The following is a 22975-nucleotide window of genomic DNA, read 5'->3' on the forward strand; positions in this document are numbered from 1 at the left end:
ACTGGAAAGGAAGAAGAAAAACTGTTTGAAGATGACATAATGCTATTCTATACATAAAGAAAATCCTAAAGAACCTATAGAAAAACTATCAGAGCTATTAAGTACAGCAAAATTGCAGAATACAAAATCAACATAGAAAAATCAGTTGAATTTCTATACAACAGCAATGAGCAACCTGAAAATGAAATAAAGAAAACATTTCCATCCATAATAGCATCAAAAAGAATAAGATTATTAGGAATACATTTAACAAAAGAAGTGCACACTGAAACTACAAAATATTGTGGAAAGCAACGAAGGAAGACTTAAATAAATGTAAAGCCAATCCATGTCCATGGGCTGGAAGACTTCTTTGTTTGAGACAGGGACTGAGTCTGTCACCCAGGCTGGAGTGCAGTGGTGCGATCTTGGCTCACTGCAGCCTTGCCCTCCCCAGGCTCAGATGATCCTCCCACCTCAGCCTCCCAAGCAGTAGGACTACAGGCACATGCCACCTTGCCCAACTAATTTTTGTATTTCTTTTAGAGACAGGATTTTGAGAGTGGCAGGAGGCAGCCAAATGCCCAGGCAGATAGGGGCGGGTCCCTAGTGAAACCCCAACTTCAAGCCAAAGACAGTTTAAAGCCTGAAAGCCAAGCCACAAGTTAAATCCTTGGACCAGATTGAGAACTTGCCTTCTTGTTTGGCCCACTTTCCTCTGATTGATGCCCATCTTTCACCTATTTTACATATACCTACCCTTTACTAATAAGTTTTCTTTTTCTTTTTTTTGGGATGGAGTCTCGCCCTGTCACCCAGGATGGAGTGCAATGGCGCAATCTCAGCTCACGGCAACCTCCGCCTCCCGGGTTCAAGCGATTCTCCTGCCTCAGCCTCCTGAGTAGCTGGGATTACAGATGCACACCACCATGCTCAGCTAATTTTTTGTATCTTTAGTAGAGAAGGGTTTCACCATGTTGGCCAGGCTGGTCTCAAACTCCTGACCTAGTGATCCACCCCCATCAGCCTCCCAAAGTGCTGGGATTACAGGCATGAGCCACCGCACCCGGCCTCCTAATTAGTTGTCTACATTGTCACGCCCACCTCTAAGTGGTATCTTTGCTTTAACCTTTTTTGCATACTCACAAACCAATCAGCACGCACTCCCCATTCTGAGTCCACAAAAGGCCGCAGACCCAGCCACACAGGGGGACTTTCCTGCCTTCTGCTAGCGGAACCACCAGCATTCCCTCTTTGCCGAGAGCTTTCCTTTCACTTAATAAATTCTATTCCACTCACTCTCTGGGGTCCGCATGCCTAATTCTTCTTGGTTGTAAGACAAGAACTTGGACCTAGCTGAGCTAAGGAGCAGAAAGACCACAACAGTTTCACCAAGTTGCCCGGGCTGGTCTTGAAGTCCTGGGCTCAAATGATCTGCTCACCTTGGTCTCCCAAAGTGCTGGGATTACAAGCATGAACCACTGCACCCAGCTTGGAAGACTTAATATTATTAAGAGAGCAATACTCCCTAAACTGATCTACAGACTCAATGCAACCCCTATTAAAATTCCAACTGCCTTTTTTGCAGAAATGGACAAACTGAATCCTAAATTCCTAAAACTGAATTCCTAAAATTTATATAGAAATGCAAGGGACTCCACATAGCCAAAACAATATTGATAAAGAAAAAGAATGTGGATAAACAAAAACAACGCTGGGGGACTCATACTTCCCTACTGTATCTTACTACAAAGAAACAATAATCAAGACATTGGGTAAAAAAATGTTTTAAAGATAATGTAGTAATGGCATAGGGACAGACACAGACCAATGAAATAGAAATCAGAGTCCAGAAATAAACCCTTAAATTTATGGTAAATTATTTTCAACAGTATTAAGACAAATCAATGAGGAAAAAACAGTTCTTTCAAACAAATCATACTAGAATAAGCCAATAAACATCCACATGCCAAGGAATAAATCTAGACCCATTCTTCATAACATATATGGAAACAAAATCACTCAAAGTGGATCGAAGAACTTCCCGTAAGAGCTAAAACTCTTAGAAGGAAGCATAACTGTAAATGTTTGTAACCTTGTCTTAAGCAACGGTTTCTTAGCTATGACACCAAAAGCACAAGCAACCAAAGGAAAAAAAAGATAAATTAGACTTAATCAAAATTTAGAACGCTTACGCTTCAAAGGACACACCAAGAAGGTGAAAAGAAAATGCACAGAATGAGAGAAAATCTTTCTAAATCATTTATCTGGTAAGCATTTAGCACCCTAAATGTATAAAGAATGCTTATAACTCAACAATAAAAAGACCACCCATTTTTTAAATGAGCAAAAGGAAATCAACAGACATTTCCCCAAAGAAGATATAAACAATAAGCACATGCTCAACATCATTAGTTACTAGGAAAATACAAATCAAAACAACCACAAGGCCTGGTGTGGTGGCTCACATCTGTAAAACCAGCACTCTGGAAGGCTGAGGCAGGAGGATCCCTTGAGGCCAGGAATTTAAGGCAGCAGTGGGCTATGATCACGCCACTACGCTCCAGCCTGGGCAACAAAGCAAGACCCCATCTCTTAAAAAACAAAACAAACAAACAACAACAACAACAAAAAACAGAGTAAGGCCGGGTGCGGTGGCTCACACCTGTAATCCCTGCACTTTGGGAGGCCGAGGCAGGTGGATCACAAGGTCAGGAGATCGAGACCATCCTGGCCAACATGGTGAAACCTGTCTCTACTAAAAATACAAAAATTAGCCAGGTGTGGTGGTTAGTGCCTATAGTCCCAGCTACACAGGAGGCTGAGGCAGGAGAATCACTTGAACCTGGGAGGTGGAGGCTGCAGTGAGCCGAGATCACGCCACTGCACTCCAGCCTGGGTGATAGAGCAAGACTCAGTCTCAAAAAAAAAAAACAAAAAAAAAACAGAGTGAAATACCACTCACTTGTACACCCACAAGGGTGGCAATTAAAAACAAAAGAAAACAGAAAATCACAAGCATTGGAGGGGATGCAGAAAACTGAAACCCTCATAAACTGCTGGTGGGGATGTAAAATGGTGTGACCTCTGGAAAACAATTTGGCAGTTCTCAAAAAGTTAAATATATGGTAAATATGACTCAGCGATTCCACCCCAGGTACTTACCCAGGAGAACTAAAAACATATATAAAAACGTATACACAAAGCAGCATTATTCATAATAGCCAAAAAGTATTAATAATCCATATGTCCATCAACTATGACATAAATGTGATATAGTCACACAACGGAATATTTTTTCACCATAAAAAGAAATGAAGGGCCAGGCGAAGTGGCTCACGCCTGTAATCCCAGCATTTTCGGAGGCCGAGGTGGGCAGATCACTTGAGCCTAGGAGCTCAAGACCAGCCTGGGTAACATGCAGAAACCCTGTCTCTACAAAAAATACAAAAAAATTAGCCAGGCCTGGTGGCATGTGCTGTGGTCCCACCTATTCAGGAGGCTGAGGTGGGAGGATCACCTGAGCTGGAGAGGTCTAAGCTGCAGTGAGCTGAGATCAAGCCACTGCACTTCCCCCTGGGTGACAGGGATGAGACCCTGTCTCAAAAAAAAAAAAAGAAAGAAAAAAGAAATGAAGCTCTGTTACATGCTACAACATGGATAAGCCTTGAAAACATGCTAAGTAAAAGAAGCCAGACAAAAGGCCACATATAGTATGACTACATGACACATGCAGAATAGACATGTTCATAGAGACAGAAAATAGATTGGTGGTTGTCAAGGGATGAGGGGTGGGAATTAAGACTGCTAATCAGTAGAGTTTATTTTCTGGGGTAATAAAAATGTTGAGGAACTGTGCTGACAGTTGCATAACATAGTGAATTTAACAAAAAAAGCACTGAAATGGACATTATAAAAGGATGAATTTTATGTTGTGTGAATATATCTCAATACAAAATAATTTTTAAAAATAAAAAAAAAAGTTAAAGCAGAACAATGTTGCGCCATCCTAGCCCCCAGGCCAGGGTACTCGGCATTTAGCAAAAAAAAAAAAAAAAAAAAAAAAAAAACTGTGCAGGTGAAGATACAACGCACCAGACTAGAGAAAACTGCAAAATCTGGCTGCATTTCTCCATGTCTCTGTACATTGGCAGTCCTATAAAAACTAAATCTTGATTATTATTGTTTTTAGTGAAGAAAGGGAAATATGCTTCTCTTTCTATAAGCCCTACCTCCATGAATAAGTTACCACAGCCACAAACCTGGGAGTCCTTCTAGATTCCTTCTCTCTCACCCTTCACATGCAATCAATAAAGTCAAACATATTTTAGCTCTTAGAGGCTATTTCTCCACACAGTACCCTCTTTCCTATCCCTACTACTGTCACCTCTCCCTTAATCCCTATTTCAAGCTTTGTTTCCCTGACATCTCATCTACATGCTACTATCAAGAAGAGCTTAAATTTTAAACCACAAGTCTAACCACGGAAAAGCCTTCAACAGCTCTCCAGCACCTACAGCACTCGGAACGTACTTACATCTCCGGCAAGCATCACTGCACATCACTCCCTAAGCCCACTTTACACTCTTAAGTAATACAGCTCCTAGTTCCCTGCACTGTGTGTGTATGCTTAGGTAAGCACTTCATCAGTTTCTACTTTGTACTATTTTTTTTTTTTTTGTCTTCTCTCTCTTAACAGACAACATGATGCTAGTGGCCAAAACTAAGTCTTAGTCCATTTAGAATCTCCATAAAGGTGCTCTTTTCATATTAAATACATACATATGCGTATGCACTAGACAAACTATGAACTCATAAACACCGTGGCAACACTACCTTTAATTCACATAACAAGAAAACGTAATCGTAACTGCCTCAATAATTAAGTGGTCTTTTTAAAGATTTAATCCAGTTTTTAAAAACACGGCGACATAAATGCCCCTACACATGTCAACAAAGATACCTAGAAACACTTAAGGAGAAAAATCTCTACAACTTGATTATAAACTAGACCTGAAAAATAAAAAACAAAATTTGAACACTGGGAGTTTACTATCTCTAGACTGTACATTAACAAGACAGAAGCGAAGAACAATCTCACTCATGGTAAAGCATCTCAAAAGGGCATTCATTCTTTACCAAAAAAAAAAAAAACAAAAAAACGCAGAATCAAAATTTCAACTCCCCGCCCAACCTCAGGTGTTCTTTCAAGGTTCAACGAGAAGTTACATCAGTAAATGTAACTAATTTAAAGGAACAGTCCTCAAGTTTCTCACAGTCGAAGACACCACGTGTCTCTGCTCAAAATAAACAACATAGCGGAAAGGCTAATTAGTTTTAGGAATCGGGAAACATTTACATCTTTGCAAAGTCCAGCTAAGCAAGTGCTTTCTTCACCTTCCCAGAGCCCCAGGTCCTCCTCCATCACACAAAAACCACTCAAGCGCCCTACGAGCCTAACTACTGCCTCGAACACGGGCGGGAGCCGGGCAGCAGACGAGGACTGGCTTCGGGACCTCTGACCACGGCGGCTTAGACCCCAAAGCCGGTCTACTGCTTCCTTCCCCCGGCGGCTCCCACGACCCCTGGGCCACGTAACACTCATCGCGCCTGGGCTCACCCTGCGTAGCTCCTCCAGGAGCAGCCCGAAATACGGTTGAGGGGTAGCCCCGGGCTCCTCCATAGCGCCAAAGCTGCTCTCGTGGTCGCCACAGTAACCCCGGCCTGTCGGGGCCACAATAAACGGCGGAGAACACACAGCCTTCGGTCCGGAACCCGAATCCGCACCCGGCAACCGGAGTGGACCACTGCGGAGCCGGCTGCGGGGGGAGCTGGGGGACAGGGGCACCCACAGGCCTCACAGGCCTACGCTGCCCATCCCGACCCTCTTGTTATACTTTACATCCTGAGGCAGCGCAGGTCCGAGCCCGACCCGCACAAGCCTGCGACGTACCCTGTCCTCGCCACCCCACCCCTCGGTTTGGTTTCGGCCGGGCAGCCGCGAGAAGGCGGGGAGGCGCGGACAGCCGCAAACTTCCCCTTCTTCGCGCAAGCTTCGCAGACGTGTCCGGGTCGTTCGCTCTTAAAGGGGCCGGCGCTCTACCTGGCGAAGCCACCCAGCCCTGGTAGTGGAGAGGCTTGGGACTAGAGGATGGGATTCGGCCTCATACTCTGCGCTGTCGTGTGAGCCGCACAACCCCAAAGACCAGGGCTGTGTCCCAAGGTCACCCGCCTCGGGCGGCCGCGGTGGCGGCGGCGGCGAGGCTTCTCCTAGAGGCGTCTCGGCGCAACCCCCGCCCCCGACCCAGGCGCCGACGCCAGGCCCAGCCCCGACACCCAAGGCTTTCCTTCCGCAGCCTCGCTGGAGCCTGCTGTCTGCGCCCTGCAGAAGTCCTGACGGCGGCGTACCCCGGGAGACCCCGGCAGCCCCGAGAAGCCAGCCGCCGCCGTCATTCCAGTCAGAAAAATGGCCTACGGGGCACGCGCCGGTGCGCCCTGCCAACCATGTCCGGACTTTGGACTTTGGACAGGAAGGCGTCCCGGCTTAGCTGTGGTTTGGTCAGAGTTTAACCTGTCCCACGCAAGAGAACCTCGATCTGGTTTCCTCGCTTACCTGAGTCACCTGGGCACTTGTTAGGCCCAGCTGTCTTCAGTTCCATTAGCGGCCAGTTACCCAAATGCTAAATCAAATCCTCGTGGACCTTGGCCTGGCGCGGTGCGTGGTGTTTTCCTCCAAGAAGAGGAGCTAAAAGTAGCACCTTGCCTTCTAAATTTAGGACTCTATTTTTAGGACCGTCGAATAAAATGCCAAGTGCTGGATTTGTTCGTAGGAGACGGTTTTAGCTGACGTAGGTGTAAAGGATAACCCAACTCATATATATGTCTTCCTTGCCAGCATGATCATTCTCATTATATTCTGCCTTCTCACTCAAGTACTTTGGTGAAGCAACTCAAAAAGGAGCAGATACTTCCTCCTAAACAAATCACCCAAAAGAACTCAATAGATGAACAAAATCTTAAATCCTTAGGAAATTTTCCTGATGTAATCTCTTGTAGCAACGAATTGTTATGCCATTTAAAAAATCAAAAACTGGCCCAAGTTCACAGCAAGTGATTTTTCAGTACCAAAATGCGGCCTAGCTTTTCAGAACTCAGATTGCTATTTCTCCTTTGCCACATCAGCCTGAGGAGTTTCAGGAAATGCTAATATCAGAGTAGCCGAAATTGCTTAGTAATTCTCCATTGTTAAGGTATAAGGTATTACACAACTTCCATACGTGTTAGACACTGTGTATTAAAATTATGTGAATAGTTCATTAAAGTCAAAACAAGCATAATCAAACTTTTATCTTTAGAATTTCACAGACTCCTAGAACAATGTGTATGCCTCAATTAGAACACTGTATTACTCAATAAAAATTCTTCAATGTGTCTGAACATTTTCGGGAGACTCCAGAATCATTTTCAGGTTTTAGAACTTTCAAAAAACAAAAAAAAACCTCCCTTTGCCCTCCCTAAGTCACTCTATGTCGCACTCCAATTTTCAATAATTACCACTCCAAATATTAAAAATATTAAGGACAGAGGATAAAATGAAAAAAAAAGAAAAATCCAAGTTTCCCCCATAGCAAAAACACAGTAAAGCTTAACAAACTTAGTGCAAAATTCCAAACCTCATTTTTTTCAGTATGCTTAATAGTTATAAACTCACCTCTTCCTCTGGACTTTTCAATTCCATTTCTTGAAAAGCTCATGTTAAAATTTCCTAACATGTAAATAAAGTTCTACCAGGCACCTCATATCCTTGAGAAAGATTTCAGATTCTAATATATCCTGCACTCTCCTGTTTCCACACTGTGATCCCGTTTTGACATTTGTGTGGTAAAGGGGTGCTACAGGTGGAGTTGTGACTACCAACCCATAACCCAATTTCATGGACCTCACTCGTTGTTAAGTATATATATATATATATATACTCACACACATATATATGCACCTATATATGTTTTTTAAAAGTACATATTACTACCCTCTTACAGTCTATAATTGAAAAGAAAAATCCTGAATTTGATAACTGATAAAAACTAAAATGTTTTATTCTATAGCCTATTCATATAGAGTACATGATCTCTATCATTTAAAAGATATTCAAAGACTGTCCTCCATAAGTAGACATGGGATTTTTTTGGTCTTATATAGTACCTGTTTTAAAGCAGATGTTAGAACAAATGCTGTTAGTGTTTGTGATAGATACTAGAAAACATCCAAGAACATCGGAAACATGCTAACCAGAAAACTTTGTTCACAACCTAGACACTGATTTGCCTTATGAAGGGCCCCATTGCAAAGCTGTAAGTACTAGTTACTCCCTTTTAATTAAACAGGCAGTGTCACAGACTTTAAGATTTACTCTTTTGGAAGAAAATCAAAATTGTGGAGCCACATCTTTAATCTCTGTACTAGTGATGTAAGAGCTGTTCTCAGAACATATTGAATCAGGAACTACCTGTTGAACAATAGCTGGATAATTTCCATTGTATATTCTGTGAATAAATGAAGCATTCTACTTAAGAATATATAAACGTTAGAACTCAAAAGAGGCTCCTCAATTGTAAAATAGAAAAAAAAGTAGTGTTAAAAATAGAACTACCATTCGACCCAGCAATGTCATTACTGGGTATATACCCAAAGAAAGTAAATTGTTCTAACAAAAGACACATGCACTCTCATGTTCATTGCAGCACTATTCACAATAGCAAAGACAGGGACTCACCCTAGGTGCCCATCAACGGTGGATTGGATAAAGAAAATGTGGTACATATACACTATGGAATACTATGCAGCCATAAAAAATGAAATCATGTTCTTTGCAGCAACATGGATGCAGATGGAGGCCATTATCCTAAGTGAATTAACGTAGAAACGGAAAACCAAATATCTCATGTTCTCACTTATAAGTGGCAGCTAAATCTTGGGTACATACAGACATAAAGATGAGAAAAATAAACACTAGGGACTCAAAAATGAGGAAGGGAGCAGGTCAAGGACTGAAAAACTTCCCACTGAATACTATGTTCACTATCTGGATGACAGAATCAATAGAAGCCCAAATCTCAGCATCACGAAATCAACCCTTGTAACAAACCTGTACATGTACCCCTTGAATCCAAAATAAACATGGAAATAAGAAAGAAAGGAAGGGCTGAGCGTGGTTGGCTCACACCTATAATCCTAGCACTTTGGGAGGCCAAGGTGGGCGGATCACTCGAGGTCAGGAGTTCGAGACCAGCCTGGCCAACATGGTGAAACCCCGTCTCTACTAAAAAATACAAAAAATTAGCTGGGCATGGTGGTGTGCACCTGTAATCCCAGCTACTTGGGAAGCTAAGGCAGGAAAATCATTTGAACCCAGGAGGCGGAGATTGCAGTGAGCTGAGATCACACCACTGCACTCCAGCCTCGGTGACTGAGTGAAACTCTGTCTCAGAAAAAAAAAAAAGAGAGAGAGAGGAAGGAAGGAAGGAAGGAAGGAAGGAAGGAAGGAAGGAAGGAAGGAAGGAAAATAAAGGAAAAGAGAAAATAAGAGGGAAGGAAAGGAAAGGAAAGGAAAAGAAGAAAGAAAAGAAAAGAAAGATGCTGGGCATGATGGCTCAAGCCTGTAATCCTAGCACTCTGGGAGACTAAGGCAGAAGGATTCCCTTGAGCCCAGGAGCTCCAGACTGGCCTGGGCAAGATAGGGAGCTCTCGTCTCTACAAAAAATTTAGGAAAAAAAAAAAAAAGAACAATCCATCAAGATCAAGTTGGCTTTATCCCTGGGATGCAAGGCTGGTTCAACATACACAAATCAATAAATGTAATCCATCACATAAACAGAAACAAAGACAAAAACCACATGATTATCTCAATACATGCAGAAAAGGCTTTCGACAAAATTCACCAGCCCTTCATGCTAAAAACTCTCAATAAACTAGGTATTGATGGAACATATCTCAAAATAATAAGAGCTATTTATGACAAACCCACAGCCAATATCATACTGAATGGGCAAAAACTGGAAGCATTCCCTTTGAAAACTGGCACAAGACAGGGATGCCCTCTCTCACCACTCCTATTCAACACAGTGTTGGAAGTTCTGCCCAGGGCAATCAGGGAAGAGAAGGAAATAAAGGGTATTCAGTTAGGAAAACAGGGAGTCAAATTGTCCCTGTTTGCAGATGACATGATTGTATATTTAGAAAACCCCATCGTCTCAGCCCCAAATCTCCTTAAGCTGATAAGCAACTTCAGCAAAGTCTCAGGATACAAAATCAATGTGCAAAAATCACAAGCATTCTTATACACCAATAACAGACAAACAGAGAGTCAAATCATGAGTGAACTCCCACTCACAATTGCTACAAAGAGAATAAAATACCTAGGAATCCAACTTACAAGGGATGTGAAGGACCTCTTCAAGGAGAACTACAAATCACTGCTCATTGAAATAAAAGAGGACACAAACAAATGGAAGAACATTCCATGCTCATGGATAGGAAGAATCAATATCGTGAAAATGGCCATAATGCCCAAGGTAATTTATAGATTCAATGCAATCCCCATCAAGCTATCAATGACTTCCTTCACAGAATTGGAAAAAACTACTTTAAAGTTCATATGGAACCAAAAAGAGCCCACATTGCCAAGACAGTCCTAAGCAAAAAGAACAAAGCTGGAGGCATCATGCTACCTGACTTCAAACTATACTACAAAGCTACAGTAACCAAAACAGCATGGTAGTGGTACCAAAACAGAGATATAGACCAATGGAACAGAACACAGGCCTCAGAAATAACACTACACATCTACAACCATCTGATCTTTGACAAACCTGACAAAAACAAGAAATGGAGAAAGGATCACCTATTTAATAAATGGTGCTGGGAAAACTGCTAGCCATATGTAGAAAGCTAACTGGCTAGCCATATGTAGAAAGCTGAAACTGGATCCCTTCCTTACACCTTATACAAAAATTAATTCAAGATGGATTAAAGCCTTAAATATTAGACCTAAAACCGTAAAAACCCTAGAAGAAAACCTAGGCAATCCCATTCAGGACATAGGCATGGGCAAAGACTTCATGTCTAAAACACCAAAAGCAATGGCAACAAAAGCCAAAACTGACAAATGGGATCTAATTAAACTAAAGAGCTTCTGCACAGAAAAAGAAACTACCATCAGAGTGAACAGGCAACCTACAGAATGGGAGAAAATTTTTGCAATCTACTCATCTGACAAAGGGCTAATATCCAGAATCTACAAAGAACTCAAACAAATGTACAAGAAAAAAACAAACAACCCCATCAACAAGTGGGTGAAGGATACGAACAGACACTTCTCAAAAGAAGACATTTATGCAGCCAACAGACACATGAAAAAATGCTCATCATCACTGGCCATCAGAGAAATGCAAATCAAAACCACAATGAGATACCATCTCACACCAGTTAGAATGGTGATCATTAAAAAGTCAGGAAACAACAGGTGCTAGAGAGGATGTGGAGAAATAGGAATGCTTTTACACTGTTGGTGGGACTGTAAACTAGTACAACCATTGTGGAAGACAGTCTGGCGATTCCTCAAGGATCTAGAAGTAGAAATACCATTTGACCCAGCCATCCTATTACTGGGTATATACCCAAAGGATTATAAATCATGCTGCTATAAAGGCACCTGCACACGTATGTTTATTGCAGCACTATTCACATTAGCAAAGACTTGGAACCAACCCAAATGTCCAACAATGATAGACTGGATTAAGAAAATGTGGCACATATACACCATGGAATACTATGCAGCCATAAAAAATGATGAGTTCATGTCCTTTGTAGGGACATGGATGAAGCTGGAAACCATCATTTTGAGCAAACTATTGCAAGAACAAAAAACCAAACACCGCATATTCTCACTCATAGGTGGGAATTGAACAATGAGAACACTTGGACACAGGAAGGGGAACATCACACACTGGAGCCTGTCGTGGGGTGAGGGGAGTGGGAGGGAAAAGCACTAGGAGATATACCTAATGTAAATGACAAGTTAATGGGTGCAGCACACCAACATGGCTCATGTATACATATGTAACAAACCTGCATGTTGTGCACATGTACCCTAGAACTTAAAGTATAATTAAAAAAAAGAAAAAAAAAACAAGAAACGGGGAAAGGATCCCCTATTTAATAAATGGTGCTGGGAAAACTGGCTAGCAATATGTAGAAAGCTGAAACTGGATCCCTTCCTTACACCTTATACAAAAATTAACTCAAGATGGATTAAAGATTTAAATGATAGACCTAAAACCATAAAAACCCTAGAAGAAAACCTAGGCAATACCATTCAGGACATAGGCATGGACAAGGACTTCATGAATAAAACACCAAAAGCAATGGCAACAAAAGCCAAAATTGACAAATGGGATCTAATTAAACTAAAGAGCTTCTGCACAGAAAAAGAAACGACCATCAGAGTGAACAGGCAACCTACAGAATGGGAGAAAATTTTTGCAATCTACCCATCTGACAAAGGTCTAATTTCCAGAATCTGCAAAGAACTTAATAAAATTTACAAGAAAAAATCAAACCATTTCATCAAAAAGTGGGCAAAGGATATGAACAGACACTTTTCAAAAGAAGACATTTATGCAGCCAACAGACACATGAAAAAATGCTCATCATCACTGGCCATCAGAGAAATGCAAATCAAAACCACAATGAGATACCATCTCACACCAGTTAAAATGGTGATCATTTAAAAGTCAGGAAACAACAGGTGCTGGAGAGGATGTGGGGAAATAGGAATGCTTTTATACTGTTGGTGGGACTGTAAACTAGTTCAACCATTGTGGAAGACAGCGTGGCGATTCCTCAAGGATCTAAAACTAGAAATACCATTTGACCCAGCGATCCCATTACTGGGCATATACCCAAAGGATTATAAATCATGCTACTATAATGACACATGCACACGTATGTTTACTGCGGCACTATTCACAATAGCAGACTTGGAACCAACCCAAATGTCCATCAATGACAGACTGGATTAAGAAAATGTGGCACATATACACTATGGAATACTATGCAACCATAAAAAAGGATGAGTTCATGTCCTTTGCAAGGACATGGATGAAGCTGGAAACCATCATTCTGAGCAAACTATTGCAAGGACAGAAAACCAAACACCGCATGTTCTCACTCATAGGTGGGAATTGAACAATGAGAACGCTTGGACACAGAGTGGGGAACATCACACACCGGGGCCTGTCATGTCGGCGGGGGGATAGGAGAGGGATAGCATTAGGAGAAATACCTAATGTAAATGATGAGTTAATGGTGCAGCAAACCAACACGGCACATGTATACACATGTAACAAAACTGCAAGTTGTGCACATGTACCCTAGAACTTAAAGTATTAAAAAAAAAAAAAAAAAAAAAAAAAAACTAGCCGGGCATGGTGGCACATGCCTGTAATCCCAGCTACTCAGGTGCCTGAGGTGGGAGGATTGCTTCAGCCCAGCAGGCTGAGGCTGCAGTGAGCTGTGATAGGGCCACTGTACTCCACCCTGGGTGACAGAGCAAGACCCTGTCTCAAAAAATAGAAAAAAAAGAGAAAGAGAGAGAGAGAAAAGAAAAGTGCTAAGGGGAAATAAATTTTCAAAAGACATCCATTAAATTTTCAGATTACTCTTGCCAGGGCTCCTTGTGGAGATTTGAAAGAGATACTCTCCTTCTCTTTCCATTGTTGAATCAGGAGAGTCAGTATACTAGTAGCTGTCCAAAATCTGCCTCCTTGGCTGGGCGGTCTGGACTGGGTGGAACTGCTTCTCTAGATTCCTCCTCACTGGTCAGGGCATCTCTGAAGGAAAGGTAAGAGCCCCAGTTAGGGGCTTACAGACAAAACCCCCATTTCCCTGGGACAGAGCACCTGGGGGAAGGGGCGGCTGTGGGCAGAGCTTCTGTGGATTTAATCGTTCCTGCCTGCCGGCTCTAAAGAGAGCAACTGATCCTAACAAGAGGGATTCTATCAGCACAGCGCACCAGCTCTGCTAAGGGGCAGACTGCTTCCTCAAGTAAGTTCCTGACCCCCGCGCCTCCTGACTGGGAGAGACCTCCCAACAGGGGTCGACAGACACCTCATACAGGAGAGCTCCGGCAGGCATCAGGCCGGTGCCCCTTGATGAAGTGTCCAAAGGAAGGAGCAGACAGCAGTCTTTGCTGTTGTGCAGCCTCCACTGGTGATATCCAGACGAACAGGGTCTGGAGTGGACCTCCAGCAAACTGCAGCAGACCTGCAGAAGAGGGGCCTGACTGTTAGAAGGAAAACTAACAAACAAAGCAACATCAACATCAACATAAAGGACCCCCACACAAAAACCCCATCCAAAGGTCACCAGCCTCAAAGATCAGAAGTAGATAAATCTATGAAGATAAGGAAAAACCAGCACAAAAACGCTGAAAATTCCAAAAACCAGAATGCCTCTTCTCCTCCAAATGATTGCAAGTCCTCTCCAGCAAGGGCACAAAACTGAACAGAGAATGAGATTGATGAATTGACAGAAGTAGGCTTCAGAAGGTGGGTAATAACAAACTCCTCTGAGCTAAAGGAGCATGTTCTAACCCAGTGCAAGGAAGCCAAGAACCTTGATAAAAGGTTACAGGAACTGCTAACTAGAATAACTATTTTAGAGAGGAACAAATGACCTGATGGAGCTGAAAAACACAGCATAAGAACTTCGTGAAGCATACACAAATATCAATAGCTAAATCAATCAAGAGGAAGAAAGGATATCAGAGACTGAAGATTAACTTACTAAAATAAGGCGTGAAGACAAGATTAGAGAAAAAAGTATGAAAAGGAACAAACAACACCTCCAAGAAATATGGGACTATTTGAAAAGACCAAATCTATGATTGGTTGGTGTACCTGAAAGTAATGGAGAGAATGGAACCAAGTTGGAAAACACACTTCCACATATTATCCAGGAGAACTTCCCCAACCTAGCAAGGCAGGCCAACATTTAAATTCAAGAAATACAGAGAACACCACTAGCATATTCCTCAAGAAGAGCAACCCCAAGACACATAATCATTAGATTCACCAAGGTTGAAATGAAGGAAAAAATGTTAAGGACAGCCAGAGGGAAAGGTCAGGTTACCTACAAAGGGAAGCCCATCAGACTAACAGCAGATCTCTCTGCAGAAATCCTACAAGCCAGAAGAGAGTGGGGGCCAATATTCAACATTCTTAAAGAAAACAATTTTCAACCCAGAATTTCATATCCAGCCAAACTAAGCTTCAAAAGTGAAGGAGAAATAAAGTCCTTTACAGACAAGCAAATGCTGAGGGATTTTGTCACCAACAGGCCTGCCTTACAAGGGCTCCCGAAAGAAGCACTAAATATGGAAAGGAAAAACCGGTACCAGCCACTGCAAAAACACACCAAAATATAAAGACTAATGACACTATGAAGAAACTGCATCAACTAATATGCAAAATAACCAGCTAGCATCATGACAACAGGATCAAATTCACACATAACAATATTAACCTTAAATGTAAATGGGCTAAATGCCCCAATTAAAAGACAGAGACTGGCAAATTGGATAAAGAGTCAAGACCCATCAGTGTGCTTTATTCAGGAGACCCATCTCACGTGCAAAGACACACATAGGCTCAAAACAAAGGGATGGAGGAAGAGTTACCAAGCAAATGGAAAGCAAAAAAAAGCAGGAGTTGCAATCCTAGTCTCTGATAAAACAGACTTGAAACCAACAAAGATCAAAAAAAAGAGAAGGGCATTACATAATGGTAAAGGGATAAATGCAACATGAAGAGCTAACTATCCTAAATATATATGCACCTAATACAGGAGCACTCAGATTCATAAGGCAAGTTCTTAGAGACCTACAACGAGACTTAGACTCCCACACAATAATACTGGGAGACTTTGATGTCCCACTGTCAATATTATGACAGATCAACGAGACAGAAAATTAACAAGGATATTCAGGACTTCAACTCAGCTCTGGACCAAGCCGACCTAATAGACATCTACAGAACTCTCTAACCCAAATCAACAGAATATTTTTCTCAGTGCCACATAGCACTTATTCTAAAATTGACCACATAATTAGAAGTGAAAAACACCTCAGCAAATGCAAAAGAATGGAAATCATAACAGTCTCTCAGACCACAGTGCAATCAAACTAGAACTCAGGATTAAGAATCTCACTCAAAACCAACTTGATTACCGTTAAAGCTCAGATAAGTTTTCTTTCTAAAATTTCTTGAATTGTTGCTTCCTTCTCTTCATTTACCTTCTCTCCTTCTGGAAATTCTATTCTTGGCATAAGTCTCTTGGCTTGTTCTATATTTTCTTTTTTTACTCATAATTTCTATTTATGTTTATTTTTCTTTTTTAGATAGTTTCTATATTTGAACTTGCAAAACACTTATTCAGTTTTCAGTAGTGCTGATTCCAATTTCTTCACATTTTTGGAATCTTAAAAATTAAAAATCATTTTTTTCCAAAACCTTTTGCTTTCTCATAACTTCTTTGTTATATATTTTTTAAAAAGCTGCCTCCTTTAATTTTCCATTGCTTTTGATGTGATGGAATCATTTAAGAAATATCATTTTAATTTTCAAAAGAAAAATGTAGTGTTGATCCCTAGTACTTGAACATTACAAAGCAAGTATGTTCTGCACAAAATCTACCTGAAACTAGAATGAATTGGAAGAATTACCTAAAATATTTAGACAAGAAGAAAAGGAAACCTTTCACCTAAATGTAACTGGAAAATTGCTCAAATTTTCCATTTACTACAGCTATTCAAATTTATACTATGGGTGCTTAATAGATACATTCAGATTGTTAGAATCCTAGATCTAGCAGGAACTCTCAGCATATTTAGTCTGAAGATTATGAACTTAAAGCCCTGTAGAGACCAAGCAGTTGACATAAATGTAGGAAAATGAAGAGTCCGTGTCTATGTAAGCAAGCACTAACCAACTTGAGTTTCTTTTTGCTCCAGAAAAATTGGCAACTATGTATCACAGTCTTCTACTTTTTCAAGAGAACCCAGAAATTCAGATTTTAATATGAGCTCACCTTTTAAATGTTGACAACTGATTCATAATTTTCTTAGACAATACAAAGCCAGTTTTGACCAGCAGCCTGTGATCTCATCTCGGCTTCTGATATTGGAATTTTCAAACTGGAACTCCTTCCCAAACAATAAGTGACTTTCCAAGATCACAAGATAATTAACATAAATTTAAATTCAATATTTTCATGTCTAAATAATTTCAACCAAAATTGTCCAAGTAAAATGTATTTGACTATGTTTACTGAGTCCACAAAAATAAGCATATTTAGTATAGACTTGATTAAATAAGCACTTTATATAGAAGTGAGTATCATATGTTGATCAGCAAATTATCTGTTCAATTATTTAACTTCATTCATATAATTTGTGGAGGAGGGGGTTAAGAGGTCAGCAAGACATACCAAAAAGTAGAATTAATTCCATGGGGAGTTGAAAGTTTTATTATGGACTATTTTGTAATTATCATTATTGTTAGTTTTTCTTTTCTCCTAACCTGGGACAGATTTCTAACTTTTTCTGTTTTTGTTTTGTTTGTTTGTTTGAGACAGAGTCTTACTCTATGGCCCAGGCTGGAGTGCAGAGGCATGATCTTGGCTCACTGCAACCTCCGCTTCCCAGGTTCAAGCAATTCTTGTGTCTCAGCCTCTCAAGTAGCTGGGATTATAGATGCGCACCACCACGCCCAGCTAATTGTTGTATTTTTTGTAGAGACAAGGTTTCACCATGTTGGCCAGGTTGGCCTTGAACTCTTGACCTCAACTGATCGGCCCACTTTGGCCTCCCAAAGTGCTGGGATTACACTCAGGCCTGTAGGCCTGAGCCACCATGCCCAGCCTAATGAACGTTTTATAATCAACGTCTTCAACACCAAATCATGCAGAATAAATTAATGATTTCTCTGAGCTTATTTATCATGTAATGTCAACTCTCTTGAATCAAGCAAAAAAAATTAAGTGAGGAAGAGGCCTCTGAAAGCAAAATGATGTATGCTATTAAGCCCAGTTTTCACAAAGACTCAATGGCACCACCATCTAACAGGTCCCCCAAGCTAGAAACCTCATAAGTTATCAGGTCCCCGAGCTGGAAACCTGGTATCCTCACTTTTCCTTATAATTCTCCATGCTGCATTCAGTCAGTCATTAAATCCAACGATTCTGTCTACAAAAGATCTATCCAATTTGTCCTTCCAATCATTTCGACTGCCACCATCGGATGTTAGACCAGAGGCTAAAAAATGTGGTTAGTGGGCCAAATCCCACTCACAGAATATTTTTTCTGAACTGCATGGTGTTTTATTTTACTCTGAATATTTGCCAGTATTAAAAATTGCGAGATTTCACACACAAAAATCCAGATTTCCAGCTTTTCTTGAAAATCAGAGTATCTGGGAAACTAGGCTGAAGGCAAGTAGTACCTTTATCCTTTAGACAGCGCATACAATCTCTAGTTGGCTACAGTTCTCACCTCTACCCACACTTCACTCATTTCATTTGAGTTAGTATACCCTGATTTGGATTTTCGCTATTTCCTCATTTTCAGAACTAATGCAACAGCTTCTTGACTGGACTCCCTGCCTCTGGTCTTTACCCCTTTAATCTTTATTTGACAGCATTGATAGACTTTATAAATCAAACTTTTTCATTTTACTCCCTGCTTAAAATTCAATAGTGCCCCATCATCTACAAGATAGACTTGAACTCCCTATTATTTGACCCCTCTGTACTTCTTCAACTTCAGCCTATGTTCAATCAAACTCAATTGCTTATTGTGCTCCAAAAGTGCCATATTCTCTCCCACTTCACTACTTTAAAAGTGCTCTTCTCAACCTAGAATACCTATCCTTTCTTTGTCTGGCTAACTCCTACTCTTCCTTCAAAATCAGCTCAAATATGATCTTTTCTGGGACACTCTCCCAGGCTCCTTCTCCCCACCCTCTCTACCTAACACTCCCAATCAATCTACTAGGCAGCTACTCCTGCATATCAGTAGCACCCTGTGACTATTATAGCACTATATTAAAATTATTACTTTTTTATCTGTGTCCTCCAACTAGAGTGAGCTCCTTGAAGACAACCACTATTAAATTTCAGCTTAGAATATAAATTTAAAAAGTGCTTCCTCAATTATTTCTATCATAGCAGTAGATGAGAAAAGGAACATTTGTAAAAGATCTCTTATATGCCAAGTACTACAGCTAGTCCTTTTGCAATATCTCATTTAATAGTAAAATTTACAAGTGAAAATAGAATTTGGAATTTCAGTTACAGCTTGGTTAAATTTTGATATATTAGTTGCTTTTGTACTCCAACATTATACCATTTTGAGGTTACAACTCTCAACTGAATACAAACAAGTTGCTTTTCATTTTCAGTTTTTTTTAGTTTAGGTTTTTTTTTTTTTCTTTTTTAAGAGATAAGGTCTAGCTATTTTGCCCAGACTGGTCTCAAACCCTTGGGCTCACTCTTCCCTTTTATTCTCCTTGTTACATTCAGTAAAAGGATCCTCCTGCCTCAGCCTCCTAAGTAGTGGGAACTCCAGGCACACGCCACCACACCCAGCTCTAGTTCCTATTATTCCTGAGTTAACTTATTTAGTACCTAACTTTCCCTAATTTGAAAAATGGGGAGGGTGGAGTAAAAAGCAAACACCGCTCAAGATCAACATCAACAAAACTTAGGGAAATGTTTTTAAAAATCAATATCCATTTGACAAAACATTCATATAAAGAGAAATCTTACAGGTAAGATGTCATGGAAAGAGAAACATTATATAAACATTAAACAGGGAGGATTCATTCAAACATATTTTGTAGCTACTCTTATATTTAGCAAAATAGGTAAAATTATTGCATAAGGTTTAAAAGGCAAACTTACCCTTTCTGTAAGAATTACAAGTGGTGAAAATGCAGAATTCATGAAATCATAAACATCAATTTGGAATAAGTATTTCAGAATCTGAAACTCAGAAGCATCTTCTGTTGATTTATAAATAAAAATATGTTAGCATGATATTATATAACTTCTGATTCTAATTTCTTCCTTAATTGATGCATTAGAGAATAAATAACCTGTTTCTTACCTTTCTGAGAAATATAATTTTGAGAAGACAAAGAGTTATCAGTTGAAACCATCTGACTATTTAGCAGGGTATTTTCCACAGATCTGTCTATCTCCACCAGAGCAGGCCCTTCGGTGTCTACCGATGGTTTCGAATTTTCATCACTATCTTTAGAAGATGAGGGTTCAGAATATACTTCTTCATGAATTCTCGTAGGTAACTCTATGTTAGAGACCATATCTACAAATAAATAAAAAGAAATGTGTTTTTCCAAAATACTTGCTTTGTTGAGGGCTCCCCTTTTGTTTTCTAGGCAGGTCATTTTTGTGAACTTTTGTAGGTCATTATGATACTTCGTTAAAGAAAGGGCACACTAAAACATAAATTGTATCCTGTATTAGTTCCTATTGCTAGTAAGATAAATTACCAAAACTTGGTGGCTTAAACAATGCAAATGTATCCTCTTAGAGTTCTGGAAGTCAGAAATTCTAAAACCAAGGTGTTAAAGTTGTCAAGGCTGCATTCCTTCAGGAAGCTCTAGGGCAGAATCTATTTCCTTGCTTTTTCTGCTTTCTGGAGGCCTCCTGCATTCCTTAACTCATGGCCCCATCCTCCATTTTCAAAGCCAGCAGTGTAGCATCTTCTAATCTCTGTCTGTCTTACTCTGATACCCCTGACTTCCTCTTATAAGTAGCCTTGTAATTATATTAGACACACAAGGATAATCTCTCCATTTCAAGATCCCTAATCACATCTGCAAGGTCCTTTCCACCATGTAAAGTAACATATTCTCAGGGTCTGGGGGTTAAGATATAGATATCTTTTAGGGGGCTTTTATTCAGCCTACTACATAGCCTTTTCTTTATTCCTCAGCCAAGGAAGAATTACAAAAGCTATATATAATTCTATTCTCTATGTGCCTTTTTGTCCTAAAAATTACTTTTAAAAAACCCTAAAACTAACATAACTGTCAACAATTCTGTTGTACTATATATGTACATATATAGTATATATGACTAAAAATAAGGCAACACATTGATTCCCTTCAGATTTCATTCCTGCTATGTATGCATTCGTCAAACAGAAGGTGTAATATCTAAAAAAAAGTATCAGTGTGGTCCTGAAAAACAATAATAAAGAGTAGTAAGTGAATTGTTCAATGTTTGATTTTGCTCTTTGAGCTTATGAGTCTTAACATAGCACTTTGACACTTTCATTTATTTATCATTGTTTAAAAGATGAAAGTCCCAATTGAGCAAACACATACCAGTAATTTAGTAATAGCACCTGTGGATAATACTTAACAAGAGCATACAAATCAGGAGTCTGAATTCAAAGGGATTATTGTACATACAGGACTCAAGTAGTGATCTACAATAATGTTTTATGCTATAAGAAAAAAAGGATTATTCAATAATTATACTCAAATTTATATGTAGCTATATCGATTATTTTAAAATACTGTTTTAAACTGCATTTGAAATAAATATATGAGAAAAATGAATATTCCCTATACTATTTTCATATTTAATTATATTTTTAGACATTATTTACACATTTAAACCTAAGCTTTAAGATTTATATTAAATACAGATATGCTTTTATCATTGCTTATTAGCAGAATTTTAAGTCAAATAAAATAATAATTTTTAATATTTAACTGTACTGGGGAGACTCATTATTTAAGTATGCACAATTGGAATCCTTTTGTAAAATCGTTATGCACATTGTAATATAAATAACCGTTCCCTAGTTTACCCATTTTGTAAATTCCTAAATCAATATGTTAGTTTTCTATAAATGTGGTTATCTCAAGTCTGAGCCTTTCACATAGATTCAAGATCAGTGATTCATCTTGCTTATGCACTATAATTACAGCAAGTTTTCATTTGTTATTCCCTGAAAGAGTTGTTGGAATCTGAAAAGATTGGCTGTTTAACTCTTTCTCTAATATCCAGAATATAGGGCCTGTGGCTTTATAGAAATCTCTCTTTTAGGATGCTTTTTTAAAAACGAATTTTTGCATGATCTCGTGTTGCTTTTCATTCAATTTTTATTTAATATTGTAGTGTTTTGGAATAACCCACTTTGTTAATAAATGACGTCTTTTTTTCTGAAATTTAAAAGAATTTCTGAATATTTTCATAAAAGTTCCTCAAAACTAGTTAAAATTGCAGGAACATCCTATTGTCATTTAACTATTTACCAATTTTAGAAATTCTTCCAGTATCTCTATATAAAATGATAAATTTTAAATATATATATATATATATATATATATATATGCATTTTTTTTTTGAGACTGAGTCTCACTCTTTTGCCCAGGCTGGAGTGCAGTGGCGCAATTTCAGCTCGCTGCAACCTCCGCCTCCCGGGTTCCAGTGATTCTCATGCCTCAGCCTCCCAAGTAGCTGGGATTACAGGGGCACACCACCACGCCCAGCTAATTTTTGTATTTTTAGTAGAGACAGGGTTTCATCATGTTGGCTAGGCTGGTCTCAAACTCCTGACTTCAAGTAATCTGCCTGCCTCGGCCTCTCAACGTGCTGGGATTACAGGCATGAGCCACCACACCCCGCCAATATTTTCTTTAGAGAAAAAGTATCACTGTGTTGCCCAGGCCGGCCTAGAACTCCTAGGCTCAAGCGATTTCAGCCTCCCAAGTAGCTGGGACTATAGGATCACACCAACACTCCCAGCTAAATAAAATGTACGAAAGTGATTTTTTTGTGAAATCCTTTTGTATTCCTTGAGTTTCTATGATTGTGCTCTAAAATATTTTTATATATCAATCTT

At 39.8% G+C, this 22975-nt stretch overlaps 1 protein-coding gene across 25 annotated transcripts in view; it reads right to left on the reverse strand.

Moving 5' to 3' along the window:
- MIA2 (MIA SH3 domain ER export factor 2) overlaps positions 1-22975 on the reverse strand; it is a 117485-nt gene that overhangs the window by 78249 nt on the left and 16261 nt on the right. For 3 of the 25 annotated variants that reach the window (XM_055361982.2, XM_031001832.3, XM_019010076.4), the window contains exon 1: positions 5600-5737. Coding sequence is in view for 12 of the 25 variants with exons in the window: in XM_019010070.4 (XP_018865615.4) it covers positions 19996-20096; positions 20201-20419 (320 nt within the window). In the remaining 13 variants the exon portion in view is untranslated. Of the gene's footprint in view, positions 1-5599; positions 6557-6592; positions 6728-7690; positions 7854-19995; positions 20097-20200; positions 20420-22975 lie in introns of those variants that run through there. The other 22 variants (XM_019010070.4, XM_019010068.4, XM_055361976.2 and 19 more) reach the window with 17 other exon arrangements.

This window comes from Gorilla gorilla, chromosome 15 (genome assembly GCF_029281585.2).
Source record: "Gorilla gorilla gorilla isolate KB3781 chromosome 15, NHGRI_mGorGor1-v2.1_pri, whole genome shotgun sequence".
In the NCBI taxonomy this organism is placed as follows: domain Eukaryota; kingdom Metazoa; phylum Chordata; class Mammalia; order Primates; family Hominidae; genus Gorilla; species Gorilla gorilla.